At 36.3% G+C, this 16,014-nt stretch overlaps 1 protein-coding gene across 6 annotated transcripts in view; it reads left to right on the top strand.

Annotated features, from left to right (window-relative positions):
- LOC107083278 (engulfment and cell motility protein 1) overlaps nucleotides 1–14,853 on the top strand; it is a 119,603-nt gene extending 104,750 nt beyond the window's left edge. For 5 of the 6 annotated variants that reach the window (XM_015372371.1, XM_015372374.1, XM_015372372.1 and 2 more), the window contains 6 exons: nucleotides 232–395; nucleotides 4,643–4,755; nucleotides 8,254–8,361; nucleotides 9,561–9,643; nucleotides 11,283–11,360; nucleotides 13,446–14,853. In XM_015372371.1, coding sequence (XP_015227857.1) covers nucleotides 232–395; nucleotides 4,643–4,755; nucleotides 8,254–8,361; nucleotides 9,561–9,643; nucleotides 11,283–11,360; nucleotides 13,446–13,646 — 747 coding nt within the window. In that variant the 3' untranslated portion in view covers nucleotides 13,647–14,853. The remainder of the gene's footprint in view (nucleotides 1–231; nucleotides 396–4,642; nucleotides 4,756–8,253; nucleotides 8,362–9,560; nucleotides 9,644–11,282; nucleotides 11,361–13,445) is intronic. The other variant, XM_015372375.1, reaches the window with a different exon arrangement.
- Nucleotides 14,854–16,014: the final 1,161 nt, after the last annotated feature.

Genomic DNA, 16,014 nt, shown 5'->3' with positions numbered 1-16,014 from the left:
ATGTGTTATATTGAGACTTTTTGATCCAATATTGGCTTTTTTCTTTTTATTCTTTAGCTAACTCCCTTTTAATGCATAATTAATGATGTTAGAAAAGTTCTGCTGAACTTGGAAAGCCAAAAGTGAAGATATTCCCTGTAGACCCGTGCACATGCACTTTATCTTTATCCTGCGTGTTTTCTGCAGGTATGGTGATCTCACCTGGCTTCTCTCTTCTTTTTTTTTCTTCAGGTAATGCAGGTGGTGAGAGAGCAGATCATGCGAGCGCTCTCTCTGAAGCCTAATTCCTTAGATCAGTTCAAGAGTCGCCTGCAGAACCTGAGCTACACAGAGATCCTGAAGATACGCCAGTCTGAGAGGATGAATCAGGAAGACTTTCAGTCCCGGCCCATTTTGTGAGTGCTGTTCTTTTGTTAAGCAAAAAAAAATGTCAATTCATGCTTTAAGTGGAAATAAATGTCATGCAAATTAGAGTAAGAAGTAATGACTTTGAGCATCTGCCTAAAGCTGTCAATATTAACTGCATCACATCATCTTATTATGTAGCTTAGTTCATATTAGATGCAAATCAACAAATCTACTCAAGACACTATAATGCTTAATGTCTATGGAATAGTTTAGTTTCTTCCTATACATTTTTCATTTACACAGCAATAGGCCTAAAGCAGACAGCAGCGGGTTACTCTTTTTCTTTTTTTTTTTTGATTAATTTCTGCATTAAATTCTATGTCTCTTCAGGCAGCCTTCTTAGTCCACACTGAATAAATGACCTGGCTCAGAGAGCCGGCATATCATTAATCCAGGTTCTATATGGGAGAACGTTGTTCTCTCCTTGTTTTTAATGGGAGTAGGTAGCAGTTTGAGAAATCGTTGCACTGAAAGAACCCGGCTCTTTCAACGATAATCAATGCTGAGCTAAGGGCTTATTGAATCTCAGTTGGAAGGAGAGAGATCAAACCTTTGCAGACACTTAATCCCAGTGGACATAATGCATTAAGAGAGAGAAGAAGCTGCAAAAAAAAAGCTCCCTTGACACAGAATGCACAGTAGAGCATTTTATTACAGCGAAATATTAAAATCAGATTAGGAATAGACCTGGATGATGTTTTACTGTGGCTCCTTTCTTTATCATTTGACTAAATGTTTCTACTCCTAATCAGACTGTTGCATAATAGTATAAAATAAAGCCTCCTAGAAATAAAAGGCTGTTTTTAAATGTGTTATCCCTGCCTTAGTGGTAGAGAAAATCACAGACTGAGGAGTTTGTCTGGACTTTAGTTTAATCAGGAGCTGCGAATATGAGCCGAACATCTCGGATCAAAGGTTTTCTGGAAAACAATGTTCTCAGTTTTGTTCAACTCAGAAAAGGAACAACAAAACAAGATGAGCTAAAGATTTACGGGTTTTTTAATGAAAGCAGAGGAAATCTTGCAAAAGTTTAGGAATCATTATCTGACTGAATCTGGATATTTGAATCCCTCTGTTTTTATATATTTATCAGTGTGTTTTGCAAAGGTTTTTTTAAGCCTTGAACTTTTTAGTATTTTCAATGATACAATTACAAACAAGGTTATTCTGTATTGTTAGAGAACATGGTGGAACCAGGGAACACAGGACAATCAGGATCGAAGTGGCAAAGTAATAGAAGGGTTAAGGTTAAAAATCCAAACATAAAATCTTTAAAACATTTACAAATAAGGGACTTGTCTAGGGCTGCGATTTTTGATTATTAATTATGGAATAATTAATATTCAGCAATAATGAAAAATAATCCGAAAGCAAATGTTGCTTCATACAATTTTATTTTCGGGAATTTGAACCAGGTGAAGATACATACTTTCCTACTTGAGGGCCTCTGAATAGAGCGTATCTACAAAGAATGAGTATCATGTTTAGGGCAAAATGTTTTTGTTTTGGCTTATTTGCTGCTTTGAGTGGAAATCTCTTTCAGAGGATGACATTTTTTATAGTCTGTTTTCTCCTATAATCAACTATTCAACTTTTAAATTGGTCACAATTATTATAATAATCAATTCATTATAATTAGATCATATTTCTGTGTTAAAATTGCCCGGTCAAAGTCAGGGTAGAAATTTCCTCAAGAATATGAGCTAAAACCTGAAAATTTGTGTTACCCGATCTTCTTAATCCAATCTAAAAGAAATGTAGCTGTTTTGAAGAAAAATAGACATTTTAGTTTTTATAAGAGTACAAAAACTGGTAAACATACACCAACAACCTTGAAACTATAGCAGCAAAACTTTGCTAAAACTTGCATGTTTTTCTTTTTAATCAGAACTTTACAGCATTTTGCACTGGTTATTATCATATAAAATTTCATAAAGTATAAAAGTTCATGGGTATGAATGCTTTTGCATCTTAGTCTATGCTAAGAACCTTTTTTTTTTGCATGCAAAATAAAAAAAATCAGTTATGGGTCAAGAATTGCAATAGCCTTACTCAGATCAACTTGTTTCAAAAAGTTGTTTCCCTGGAGATCACCTTTTCAAGCCCCGACTCTGACTTTCATTTTCGTTGTGTCCTTGGGCAAGACACTTCACCTGCATTGTCTACTGATGGTGGTCAGAGGGCCCGGTGGCGCCAGTGTACGGCAGCCTCGCTTCTGTCAGTGAGCCCCAGGGCAGCTGTGGCTACAATGTAACTTGCCACCATCAGTGTGTGAGTGTGTGCGTGAATGGGTGAATGAATGTAGTGTAAAGCGCTTTGGTCAAGTCTCCTAACTTGAATAAAGGCGCTATATAAGTACATGCCATTTATTCTTTTAACACCTACCTATTGTGTTTCCCCCTTTCAGCTCTACCTCTAAAACCCTGCATTGCAGATTTTCTGCATTTACGTGATTTTATCCATTTAGTTTTAATCCGCAGCAGCTAGTGTCGTAACTTTTCCACAAGATTCTTCAAATGTATTTCTGACAAAATATCCATGTATTGGATATTTAGTATTGGACAAGCATTAACTGGGCCAATGAGTGTATAGATAAGAAATCTGACTCGCTTAAAAAAGCAATATCTGTCAGTTTCTATCAAGATCAATAACATTACACAAGAGGTAATTTCATTCTGCTAATTTAATAATAATGATAATTATAATATGGCCGATTCCTGCTGTGTTATTCAGGCTGACTTCCCATTATGTCAATTATAAAATGTGTTTCTATGCTACAAGGTAAGTCTTAAGTAGCAGCTGTTCAAATGCATGTATATACATGCATGTTCATATGCATGGCTGTGGGTGTGACATCTCAACATAGTTCATCTGAAAAGATACCTTTAGTTCTTCAGAATGTCTTTATTTGAAATGTTAAAATTTTAATTGTTGCTCCTTTTTTTTTAGAATTTAGAAAGCAGACTGGGGATTGTGGAAAACTCAAAAATCAACATCTTTTTGGCCAATAACCAATCAGAGATTTTGTAAAACCATGACTCACTGATTTTAGCTGATTCTTATTGCTCAGTAGGATCTATTTAATGTATATTATTTTACTAGATGAAAATGTATATTTGTTGTAGAATTAAAGTTATGTTCTTAAGAATAGTCTAAAGTTCGATTTGTTTACTAACACTGCAAAACTTATGCAAATAAGCCCAACTTAAAATGTTCTGCAGTAATTCTGCTGTTTTCTCCGAGGGGAAACAAAATGGCCACAGAATTGTCATAGTTTACTGTTTTTAATGCTAGCATTGGTGCAAGTTTGAACAACAGGCAAAGTTTGCCTTTCTGGTCCAGCATAATCAGTGATGAACAGAAGAGGTGTGTAAAAAAAAAAAAAAAAAAAAAAAAAAAAAAAAAGTTTAAAACAGAATTAGCAGCTGTGGCAGCATTAATGAACATCCAACATTGTTTTATGCTCTTTCCTTTTCCAATAACCTTCTTTTAGAGAAAATTGCTGACTTTGAGTCATTTTTCCCCAACGACCACCCAAAATGTTAGTGTCCGTTTGAAATCAGTGTATGGCAAGCCAACTGTAAAATCGGCCAATTCTGGTCAATGGACAATTTTTCTGTGAATCTTTATTTAAAAACAGGTTTTCAAGTACCTGGATAAACCTAGGTTTAATTAGTGCTTTCATGTTATCAGTAAAAGAGTTAATCATGAGGGGATGTAAAATCAGATCAGAGAATATCAAGGACTCCAGTTCATGGACTGTTCACCCTTTCTTTAAGCAGAAGGTTCTAGAGCTTTAAAGCCTACAGATCAAGGCTGAGAAACAGCTTCTTAACGTAGCCTGGGGAGCTAATGAGCTCATCCCTATAATCTGTATCCTTGGTCTTTGTTTTATCTTTTGTGTGTTGTTAGTCATTATTTTATTCTATTTGGGCTTTGGGATTTTTTTTGTAGTTTATTTTGCTCAACATATTTGTTTCTTATCGATTTATTGCTATTTTCAGATGCACTCAATTACAAAAAGTGGAATGAATTATGTGCATTAATGTATTCCATCCTAACATCCATAATCCAGGAGATTTTGTTCCTCTGATGATTAATGCAAACTTCAGAATAACTTAATCCTCTTACTTCTGTTGTCGTAACACTTTGCAGATCAGTGCCACTGGTTGGTTGCTTTGAACAGATGGTAGATAATTCTCCTAAATGTATAATTTGTGTTATTATCCTGCAGGGAGCTGAGGGAAAAGATCCAGCCAGAGATCATGGAGCTGATCAAACAGCAGAGGCTGAACCGCTTGTGTGAGGGAACCTGTTTTAGGAAAATCAGCAGTCGCAGGAGGCAAGGTGAGGCGTTCAGGACCCCCACGTGCATTTTAATTTACACTTTTCCATCCACAAGGATCCGACTTCTGGTATCCTTCCTTTTGATCTTTGTCACAGACGCCTCAGTCCCTTTTCTTTGTGAAAACCAAGCACGACATATTTCATCAGCAGGACTCTTTGAACCTCTGGACTGCTGCAAATCTGCACTCATGATCACTTGCACAAATTCTCTTGCTCTCTCTCAACCTTTGAAGTCAAGACCCACAGTGGCACATGGTGTCTTTTGAAGCATAAAAAATGCAAAGTCTTTCAAAAAGTGCACTCACAAACATCTTTCCTCTCTCATTTGCCTGTCACAGCACACCTCTGCAGCATCCAAAGGTGGCCACAGTTGGAAGGCACTAAAAACAAACATTCTCTGCGTCAGTGCATTCCAGCTCTTTAAAGAATCATTAAGATTTGTCTTGGCAGGTGTCATCTGAACGCGGTGAAAGAGGGATTACATAATCATACATTTTAAAGGAAAATAGAAAAAAATGTTGGTGCTTAGTTCTTCTCTTGGGTCACCGTTTATCGTCTCAAACATTGCCATCCTTCTCTGAATCCTGACTTTTTTTTCTGCTTTGCTTTCTTTTTCCTTTTGCATGTTAAAATCTGCTCAGTCTTCAAAATACTCCTCCTTCATATCTGTCTCTCTTTCTTAGATCTGTCTTTCTACAACATGCACATATCCACCTTTGTTCTGCTCTCTGAGCCTTTGTGTTCTTGCTCAGAAATGTGAAGGGCACTTTTTTGGAGACCTTAAGTAAGCTGAATGCAAATAAATGGTGCTTTTATTTCATCTCTCCATCTAACTCTGTCATTGAAATGTAGATTTTTCTTTCTTCTCTGTTGTCTTAAGCCCCCTACAGCTTGCTGTATTACTGTTTGAAAATCTTCCATCCTAATGGAATGTATCACAAACATTAAATATTCATTTGTCTCGACTCTACTAGTGAATGATTCCCCCACTCTATGCTCTGCTCTCCATTTAAAATTAATATTTATCTCCAAATGCTTCTCCTTTTAGTGTTTGAAGAAAAAGTACAGTATCCTCAGTCTTTTAAGAACACTCTTTAAGCTGTGAGTTATATTTTTGTCTCACTGAGGCATATTTTATCAAAGGCAGCAAATCTTAACCTGATTCTGTTAACGTCCATCTTTGATGCTGCTTGTTGAATCCGTCATTCTTAGCCAAACAAAGACCCGAGTGCAGAAACACTGATCCATCACCTGGGGAGTAAAGCCGAACAGTCGGTCCAGTCCTCTTGCTTCACCGTGACCAAACAGGTCTTTCTGTCAGTCTGCTGCCTGTGGATCAGTACCAATCTACAGCTGCCTGAAACCAGCCAGACTGTTTTCAGCATTTAGGAATTGGACTGTGCAAATGGCAGCCAAAGCTTTTCTGTTTGTGTCTACACACTGCCACAGTAGGCTAGCTGTCAACTTTGAAAAAATAATTAATTGATTGTTGATTGACTTTATTGATCTCACAGTGGAGACATGTACTCATCACATGAGATCAAATAGTCAAAGGATAAGCAGAATGTGCCAAAGGAAGAAAAAGGTGCATGGGATATATACAGTATATACCGTGCGTCACATATATCATTTATTTATTTTATTTTGTAAACACTGGGTGTTTACATGGGTATTTATACAGATGGATATTTATATTTATAAATATAGTTATTGCGCTGGGTGTCAAATATCGAGAAAGGGATTATTGCACAGGGTATCAAATAGCAGTTGCACATTATACATTGCACAATTTGTTGCCATTATAGTGTTGCATTTTAGAGTTTGGTTGCAGCAGGGATGAATGACCATCGGTAGCACTCCTCTTTACAAACAGGGTGTAAAAGTCTTTCACTAAAGGTTAGCTCAGCTCAACTCCTCTACTGTCCTGTGCAGATTGTGGAAGGGTTTGTCCGTGATGATAAAAAAAAAATATATATATACATATATATATATATATATATATATATATATATATATATATATATATATATATAGAAAACAAGTTGTCATTTCAATTTGACTATTTGACAGTAAAAGTCGATTTGAAGCATCGTTCTATGACCTAATCCCATTAAGTCAGGGAAGGGTGGGACAAAAACTGCTCAAAATACGTTCTGTTGCAGCAACAGTCTTGGCTATACCAGGTGCAGTATAGGTGCAGATAGGTGCAGTGTTTGATCTACTGAGCAGATAGAATAAACTACTAAGAGACTAGTTTTGCACCCCACCATGCTGGAACACACCTACCAAGGGGGTGACTATATAGTTGTCCAAATGATGGTTGACTCAGCTAAATTAAGTTGACTAGTCAATAAGTCGGAACTGCTACTGAATATATCCAAGGCCTCTATTTTTTGTTTTAAATGCTGACAGTAAAGTTGTTAAGAATCTAGCAATAATTTAAAATTTAGTCTGATTTCCTTTTTCTAAATATGAGTTCAGCCCTTTCCTGTTTTCTAAAACCCTGTTTGTTCTTTAATTTCATCATGTGGTTGCATTTATGTGCAGGTGCTATTTCTATGTGCAGCTTTTTGTGTAGAGCAGGCATTCGCCAGAACGGGGTTCAGGACTTCCCAGGGGTCATGTGACACCGAGTGGGGGATTGCATGATGTCTTTTCTAGTCATTGTGATCAGACCCGGAGTTATCTGGAGGGCCAAAATTTATCATGAGACAATACAATATATAATCCAATATATCATTCAAATCTTAAAATGTATCATTTAAATATAAGAATTTACAATTACCTAATTAAATCCCCCTTTAGAATTTTATACCAAATTTAAATTGATAAATCAAATAAGTAAATTTTTTGTTATTGTATATTTACAGTTAAAGCTAATAAAAATTTAGAAATAAACATTAAGTGAATAATTATTTGTATTTGTAGGGGTTCACCAGTCGGTTGTGTTGCATGTTTATGGTCTCATTTTGAAGTATTTGGGAATCCCTGGTATGAAGCATGATAGTGGAACAGAAATGTTGCTGGTTTTCTGCTTTTTAACAGCCTAAATGATAAAAACAGACACATTGTGATGCCAAAGGGCGGCATTTTCCCTCTTTCTCACTTATAAAAACTAATGCATGCTTGAATATCATTTTTCTTTTCAGTTTCTGTTTTTCAGTTTTGTTTTTTTTTGTTTTTTCAGTTTCTGTGAGATTTGTTTTTTATTTTTTTAACCTTTTCTGAGACAAATACATTTTCTTGTTGGGTTTACTTAAGGTTACTGAATATTGCTGTTGAATGGCTGCTTAAATGATAAAACCAACTGTCTGTAGCCATGATCCATCCCTTGTGGAAAGGATCTTTACCCATCTGTGGATTTTCCTCAAGGCTGTGTTTTGGCTCAGCTTTTTTTTTTCTACCAGCTAATTTTCTCTCCTCCTGATGACTCATGGTTTCTGCCAGCTGCTGTTTATTTCATAACTCGTCTAAATCCATCTCTGCTGATTCTTCCAGATAAGTTCTGGTACTGCCGGCTGTCTCCGAATCATAAAGTCCTGCACTATGGAGATCTTGAAGAGAGCCCTCAAGGAGAGGTCCCCCATGACTCTTTACAGGACAAATGTGGGTACCCAAAAAATCCAGCTGGTCAAAAAGTTAAATGCTTGATGGTGCTGTTAAAATGGTTATAATAAGAGTACAGTTTCTCTAATAGCAATAGACTGCAGAAATTTTTTTTCGGTTCAGTGGTAAATAATAATTATACGTATTAGTACTCCAGTTGATGTTATATCCATGTGATTATAGAGAAAAAATGGCATACCTTTGTAATAAACTATACTGTCTACAGAAGGGATATTTTCAGCATTACTGGGCACAATCACAGATTTTCTGTGCTTTCTCGAAAAGTCTGGAATTTAATTTAAGGAATTTCTATTTGGAAAATTACAAAAAGAAAAGAAAAAAAAAATGTCTCGTCCAAATGTATTGCCTTTACCGTTTACCATCCATGCATCAATTGTTCCGATCATTTAAAAAAGGCTTCCTGTAAATCTCGGAACTAAATCCAAGTATTTGATCAAAACAGTGATGATTGTATTTACTGTTTTAGAGCCTGTAAAACTTTTGATTATTTATTTATAAAGAAGGAGGTAAAAGAAAAGGTGCACCTACTTTTTATAACTATGATAATATTTCAGAGATGATGTAATTTTCAGATCAAGTTAAAAGATTTCTTTTACTATTCACACACTAACTAAATATATATCAAAAGGAGAGTTATATTTAATGTTTAAAGAAATCAGATTAGTTTGCTCTGACTGGAAGTCATCTTAACGTTTTGTGACCCGCCCAGAGTTCTTATTCAAATGGAAAATGAATCTGAGCAGGTAGTTTAAGATTAGGGTTATGGAAAGGAGTCCTTCAAACCTCAAAGACTTGGAGTTCACTTCCAAAATATCATAGTATAAGTGGAAACTTAGAATTGGTAGGATTTATATGAAGAGGTCAGTTGCCATTACGGCAATAAAGATTTTTCTGTTGGATATTGAAAAAAAGTTTCCATTATGGCAATTTTGATTATAATAATATATTTTATCGAACTTTTTCTGTCATTTCCTATTTGAAATAGGGACCCTGTTTGAAAAGTGATAATGTTATATCTTATTCTTTTAGGAGTCTGAATAAATTTGTCCCTAACTGCTTTCCTTTTCACTTTTGATCTTAATTTTACTTGGATTTTAATTACTTAAATAAACCAAGCTGCCATATGGGAGCACACAGAATTGTGTGTTGTTGTTAACTGTCATCTGTCCTCCCTGCAGTGCCTGTAGCTGATATCAAAGCTGTTATCACTGGCAAAGACTGTCCTCACATGAAGGAAAAAGGAGCCCTCAAGCAAAACAAGGTGTGTTTTCAGTGAGTGCATGTGTACACGTGCAAGCCCTTGGGTGGGAGGGGGTGTATCCAGATAAGAGAATATAGTTTTGTGTGTGTTTGAGAGAGAAAGTGTCTTGCATAACATGATGTCAGTTACATAAATTCTGCTTTTGGAAATAACACAATAACTTACATCTCAGTGGCTTTCACAGACGGGAATGCATTCATCAGCAAAGTTTGGTTCACATAACCCACAACGTTTAAAATAAATGGACCTCAGACATTTGGCTCTTCATCTGAAGGGATCCTCGCTTTAGAGCAATGGAGGAGAAGTTTCAGGCTTTAGGCTGTTTGGGAAGAGCCGTTCTGCAAAAAGAGTCAGGGAGAGATGTTTGGGTCGCCTGCAGGACGGTGGGAATTGGTGAAACATCTTTACCATTTTTTTCTTTCAAACCTTTATGAATTGGCCGTGTCCTGAATGACTGAGAATCTTCACCAGCATTCTGTCCACATAAATAGCTGAATAGTCTGTTAATGACTGAAATCAATCTTTTTTTTTTTATTGCTGTTCTTATCTAGCAGTGGCACATGGAGATGCACTCTAGAGCTTTCAGCAGGATGAAAGAGCTGCCTTGTCTGCATACATGTTCACATCATTCAGTAATTTCCCCCTGCAGACCTTCCTCCCCCCACCCACAGGACTCTGATCTTAGTTCTTGAATAAACAGCAGAATCCTGCCCTCCCCCCTGAACTTAAAATCCTTTATAACTGTGTCAATAAGCGTGGGTCTAGAATATTGGCATTGGGGGGGGCTTAGGCTTTGTAATAGGCCTGTTTTAGCCTTGCGACTCTGACTGTGCACACATTTTAATATTCTTTGTTAGAAAGCCAGGCAAAGTCACCTCTACAGGCTTTAGAACAGAGCTGACATGTGAGACAAAGGAAAGAAGCATGCTGCATTATCATGTTTTATTCTAAATCTATGGGAATCTAGGGGAAGATGGGTCAATTTTATTTTATTTTTTTCTATAGTATGTTTTTTTGTTTTTGTTTTTGTAAATCAAAGCAATAATTCCCAGAATCACAAAAATTAAACAGGGAGAGAATTATATTAAAACTGAATGGCTAAAATTCCTGTGGGTCTTAAACGTGTTACACCATTTTTTTTTTTTACGGTTTGCTCATTTAGGTTAAAGAACAGGCTGCTTTGTTCCTATTAAGTCTGTTTTGTTGTTCAGACATTTCCTTTATCATGCATGTGTCTTTATAGTATTTCTCCTTAGAAGTTTCCATAATTACATAAGAGTTGGATGGTTTCTAAGGGGTTCCCACAGAGGCATACAGGAGCTCAACCCTACACTATTTACCACAAATCAATATTTTCACCTTGATCTTTGTCGTGTATTAATATACTTTTAGTCATGTCACATAAACTCCTCAGCCTACCAAATTCACACCAATATTTCACACGAACTTTGAAGTAATTAAGTAATGAACAGGGATGTGAGGTTAAGATGTTGCAGATTTGAGGTGTGACTCTCACCTACTTGTGTTGTCACTTTTACTACTGTATCCCATCTTTTTCAACAATCCCTGTGCTGCTTTTGCACTTCTCCCCACCCTTCCTCCTGGTCCTCATCTGCTTTTCACCCTGTCCTCGCTACAGGAGGTGTTAGAGCTGGCCTTCTCTGTCCTCTATGAGTCGGATGAATACTTGAACTTCATCGCTCCTGACAAGCATGAGGTAGGTCAGCAGAGGTCGTCTCGATGGTCGCCGGCTCTGTCAGACAGAATCAACCTAACTGAGGACACAGAAGATTTCTAGATATAACTATACTCTCCTGTTATATGTATATAAAATGGTTTAAGGGGTAACGGGAACATATAACGCATTATAAACTGCTTCATTTAAGTTCTGCATTTCTCTTTCTGCTGATTGAACTTAATGGTCCTATTTCATGCTTTTTTTAAGCATTTCAAAGTGAACTATGAGCAAATATGTGGTGAAATAAGGCTTTTAGTACTACATAGGTATTAATCTGTTATAAAATACAGCGGTTTCTTTTAATCCAGAAGAGAAACACTTGACTTTAAAGCAAAGCTATAACTCGTGTCTGTGTACCGCCCATTTTAACGATGCATCACACCACCTCTTAAGGCTTCAAGTCCAAGACCTCTTGAGGCCAGAAAACAGATTTTTCACAACTTAGACATTAGCTAAAAAGGAGAAGTTGCTGCCTTTGGCAGATTAGCTGCCTATTTATCACAGCTTTAAAGCAGAATCACTGATCAGCCCTCCCTGATCAGAGAAAGTGCATGTTTTTTTTATTTACAAGGCTGGCACTGTGCACTTTAGGGAGGTGTTTCGTGAAGGGAGCGTTCTTCTTGTCTCCATCCTCTTCTTTTCACGGTACGAGGAGGGGCAGATGCACAGACAGCAGAACTCATGATGCTTATTCAGAGATTCATATTTTAGCACATGGTTCTGATGAATGAAACGCATTATAACATAGTTAAAAGCTCAAAACGGTGATTCTGTATGATAAAGGCCATTTTTAACATCCTCCAAACATAGCTTGGACTATAAAGATAATATGAAAAGTGCAGTGCTATTAAAAAGTATTTAAACCCTTGTTTTATTTTATTTTTTGTCACAACTTCATCTTTTTGCATCATAGATAAAGTTATGATGTTAGACAAACATCATCTGAGTAAATGCCTTTGTAAAGAATGAATCTACTTATTAAGAGAAAATGGCAATCCAAATTGACCGGAGCTTTGTGAAACAGGATTTGGCCTTTAACCCTAATGACAGGCTGTACCACTCATTTACAGGAAAAGTTGCTATAATATCAATTTTAAATGCAGTATTCTTTTGATTCAGCCTTATTGGAGGACGTTTTATCATGAAGAGCGTGCTTGATCTCCTGGTTTATTATTGAATGCATGTTCAAACTTTGACTTGGCTGCTCAAAAAACTTCAGAAATTTTATTAGTTTTGATCTTTTCCATTATGGGAGCAGCTGGTGTGCTGGAAATCCTTATTTTGCCACAAACCCATATGTTCTAATGTGCAGAGAATCCCCCTTTAAGGTTTCCTGGTAACGAGAGAAATCCAAGACTCTATTAACCAGGGCAAGTTATCAAGGACCTGCAGACATAAAGCAGCTCCGGTCAGCCAGCTTTAGTGACAGTATAGCACTAAAGTAACAGGAGTCAAGGCTTCTGTAACCCGTCTCATCAGTCCATGAAATATTTTCACAAAGATATTTTAGAAGATTTTTTTTCTTCTATCTCAAAGGCCATGATTACAGAGTCTATTTCTCTGCGATTGAATCATGATCTCTGACCTTAACTGAACCCACTTCATTCCCATTAGGCATCATGGAGTGATTTCTCAATTTTAAGAGTTTTGTTTTAAATCAGGCCTCAGTGATTTTGTGTTTGCTATCGGTTAATTACTTGATTTAATGAGAGATCTCTTATTTTATTTAATTCAGGATAAGAAACATTTTAATTAGACAAAAAGTAAAAAGTGTAAAACATTTTTACCACAGTGTATGTTTTTTTTTTTAACCTAATCTTGTCTAAATGGTTAATATGTTCCAAAGTGAATTAGTAAACACAGAGTGAGGTGTGTAATGAGTTATTAAGAACAGCGCTGTTAGATTAAGAATTTCTCTCTCGGATTAGATTTAATTTCATTTTCATTTCATAGTAATTACTTCACAAAAACAAAACTTAAAAAAAAAGGAAAAGAAATAAGAAAAATTGATTGTGTTTGAATTGTTTTAATCTAATGCTTTAACCCCTGCCCATTTCTCTGCAGTACTGCGTATGGACGGATGGTCTGAATGCCCTCCTGGGAAAGGAGATGACCAGTGATTACACCAAAAGCGACATGGACACCCTGCTCTCCATGGAAATGAAGCTCCGCCTACTGGATCTAGAAAACATCCAGATTCCTGAGGCACCGCCCCCAATTCCCAAAGAACCTAGCAACTATGACTTTGTTTACGACTGTAACTAGACCCTCATCCCCACTGCCTGAACCCCCCCCCTGCCCAAACCCAGTCCGCACTGTCTATATTCACTGGACCAACCGCCCTTTTTCTCCAAAACTGGAAAAAGAATAAATAAAAAGTGAGGAATGTTGAGTAAAAAGAACTGTGGGTGAGCTCTGGTTTCTGATTAGAGCTTTAAAAGAGGAATTATGTTAAATATTGATGTGTTTGCACATGGGGGACTCGGGGTGTCAGTGCAGAGTCATCAGGGTGGAGAAGAAAAGCCAGGAAGTTCGTCTGTCTCCACATCGCTGCCATAGCTTCCCTCCTGTGACTGATGTTTTCAAACTTTCTCTGTTGCTTCCTTCCCGCATAGGTCCTCGCTGTCTTCTTGCTTCTGTAGGCGCTTTGAAATTTCACTCTCTTCACCTCCCTTGTTGTCGTTAGTTCTCTTTTTTTTTTTTTTTTTTCCTCAGGGGTTTTTTGTGAGAAGGGACAAAGAAGACAGGAATCAGGATGACGGTTTGATTTTTAAGTTGAAGTACCAGAGAGACATAAAGGAGGAGGGATTTTGTTCGTCACCCTGTCTGAAGTATTTCTTTTTCTGTCACATTTCCATTTGTGGCAGCTAAATGGAGGCTGGATAACACCCAGCAGATCCATAGATCCTTAAAATACTTCATTGTTTTGGCTCAGTCTCATTTTAAAATACTGAAGACTGTTTAAAAAAAAGTGTTCCTCAAAATCCAGCCACTTTACCACAGTATTTTTTATATTCATATTGATTTTACTGAAAAAAACAAATGCTGCTCATTACTTGTACATACAGTGGCAGTGCCATCAAACAACAGTAAAAGAGCCACCATTGTTAAAAAAAAACGCAATCTTGTCTCTCCCTACTTCAAGTTTTTTTTTTTTTTAAAGACTGCTGTAAACAACATTCCTAAGCAATATTGGAGCTTTCGTTCTGTTTGTCATTTGTAAGATGATCATCATTTAGTAATTTTTAATTGTGAACAGCCTGGTTTTAGGTGTTTGGTAAAGGGAATTAGACGTTTTGATTTGTCACTGTGTTTATCAGACTATAAAGGCCACAAAGGTGAGAGTTTATGTATTTTTTTTTTTATTTAAAAAAATGATCATTTTTATTCCTAGTATGATTTATATTTGTCCTCCCTATTTAATGACTTTTTTTTTCCAAAGCCCCTAAAACTGCTGTTTACATTAAAAAATAAATAAAAATAAAAAAAGTCTGCCTCTTTATTTTTGGACAAGTTTGACATTGTTAAATGTGTTAAATTATTTGCTAGTATTACAAATAAGTGTCATGAAAATGTATTATTCTTTCTGTTGAAAAATCTGTCGGGGGGGCGGGGCTGAATTGCAAAACAATTTTACTACATATTTTAGAGAGGATATTCCTTTTTTTGAATGAAAAAAAAAAAGTAATCAGCTTCATGACCCAGTACTTATTAGAGGTATACTATGATCTAATAATTTTCTGATTTGGAAAAAAATTCTAGACAGCTCAAGGTAAAGCATTTATTTTACAGTTTAACTAAAATAAGAAGAGTTTTCCATTTGAGTCATAGTTTTCTTGTCTTTCTCTGGAGAAAAGTCTAATTTGGTATTATATCTACTGGTAGTTTTAGGGGAAAGAATTTCAAAATAACTGAATTGCCTGTACCAGTTAGTTTCTCATCCCAGGGGCAATCTAGTAAAAGAATGATTCCTCTGCTGCGGTCTAAATATTTTTATATTCTCCAGCTCTAAGTGAACAGGACAGGGTGGGTCTCCTGACTTTTCTCAGTTTAGGAAAACCTGAATGTCTTTTTATTGCAGGGAGGCAGAGGCTGCCTCATCTGACCCAAGATGTCAAAAACGTTTCCACACTGGATTCATTTAAAACAATTTTGGATATGAATGGTGGTCACTTTTAAAGAAGCAAAAAACATTCAGCCAAAACCTTGTAAGTCCCTAATTTGAATTTTATTAGGTTATCTTGGTATTTTCTTTGTGAGCACACAGTTATCTGAACACCTGCAAAAAGAAAATTGAACCTTTTTTTTTTTCTTATTACCCTTGGACTGTGAAGAATAAAAGGCATAAAGTCATTCAGAATACTTCCCATTAGGATAATCCAGATATTTGATCATTCTGAGGCTTACGTTTCATTTCAACACATTAATAACCATTTAAACTTGTGTAAAGCTTCTCAAATTTTTAAATCAGTCTAACAGATGTGTACATATAAAATATGCTTTAACTCAAAGTCATTGAAACAACACTTCTTTTGAGTAGACAGTTCCTAATCACTCACATTGATGACTCGACTTGTTTTCCTTATAAACTTGTCGCCTCATTAACCCCTCATTAACATTACTGAGGCCACAA

This window comes from Cyprinodon variegatus, unplaced genomic scaffold (genome assembly GCF_000732505.1).
Source record: "Cyprinodon variegatus isolate N-32 unplaced genomic scaffold, C_variegatus-1.0 Scaffold71, whole genome shotgun sequence".
Taxonomy (NCBI): domain Eukaryota; kingdom Metazoa; phylum Chordata; class Actinopteri; order Cyprinodontiformes; family Cyprinodontidae; genus Cyprinodon; species Cyprinodon variegatus.
This window is presented reverse-complemented; position numbering and strand designations above follow the sequence as displayed.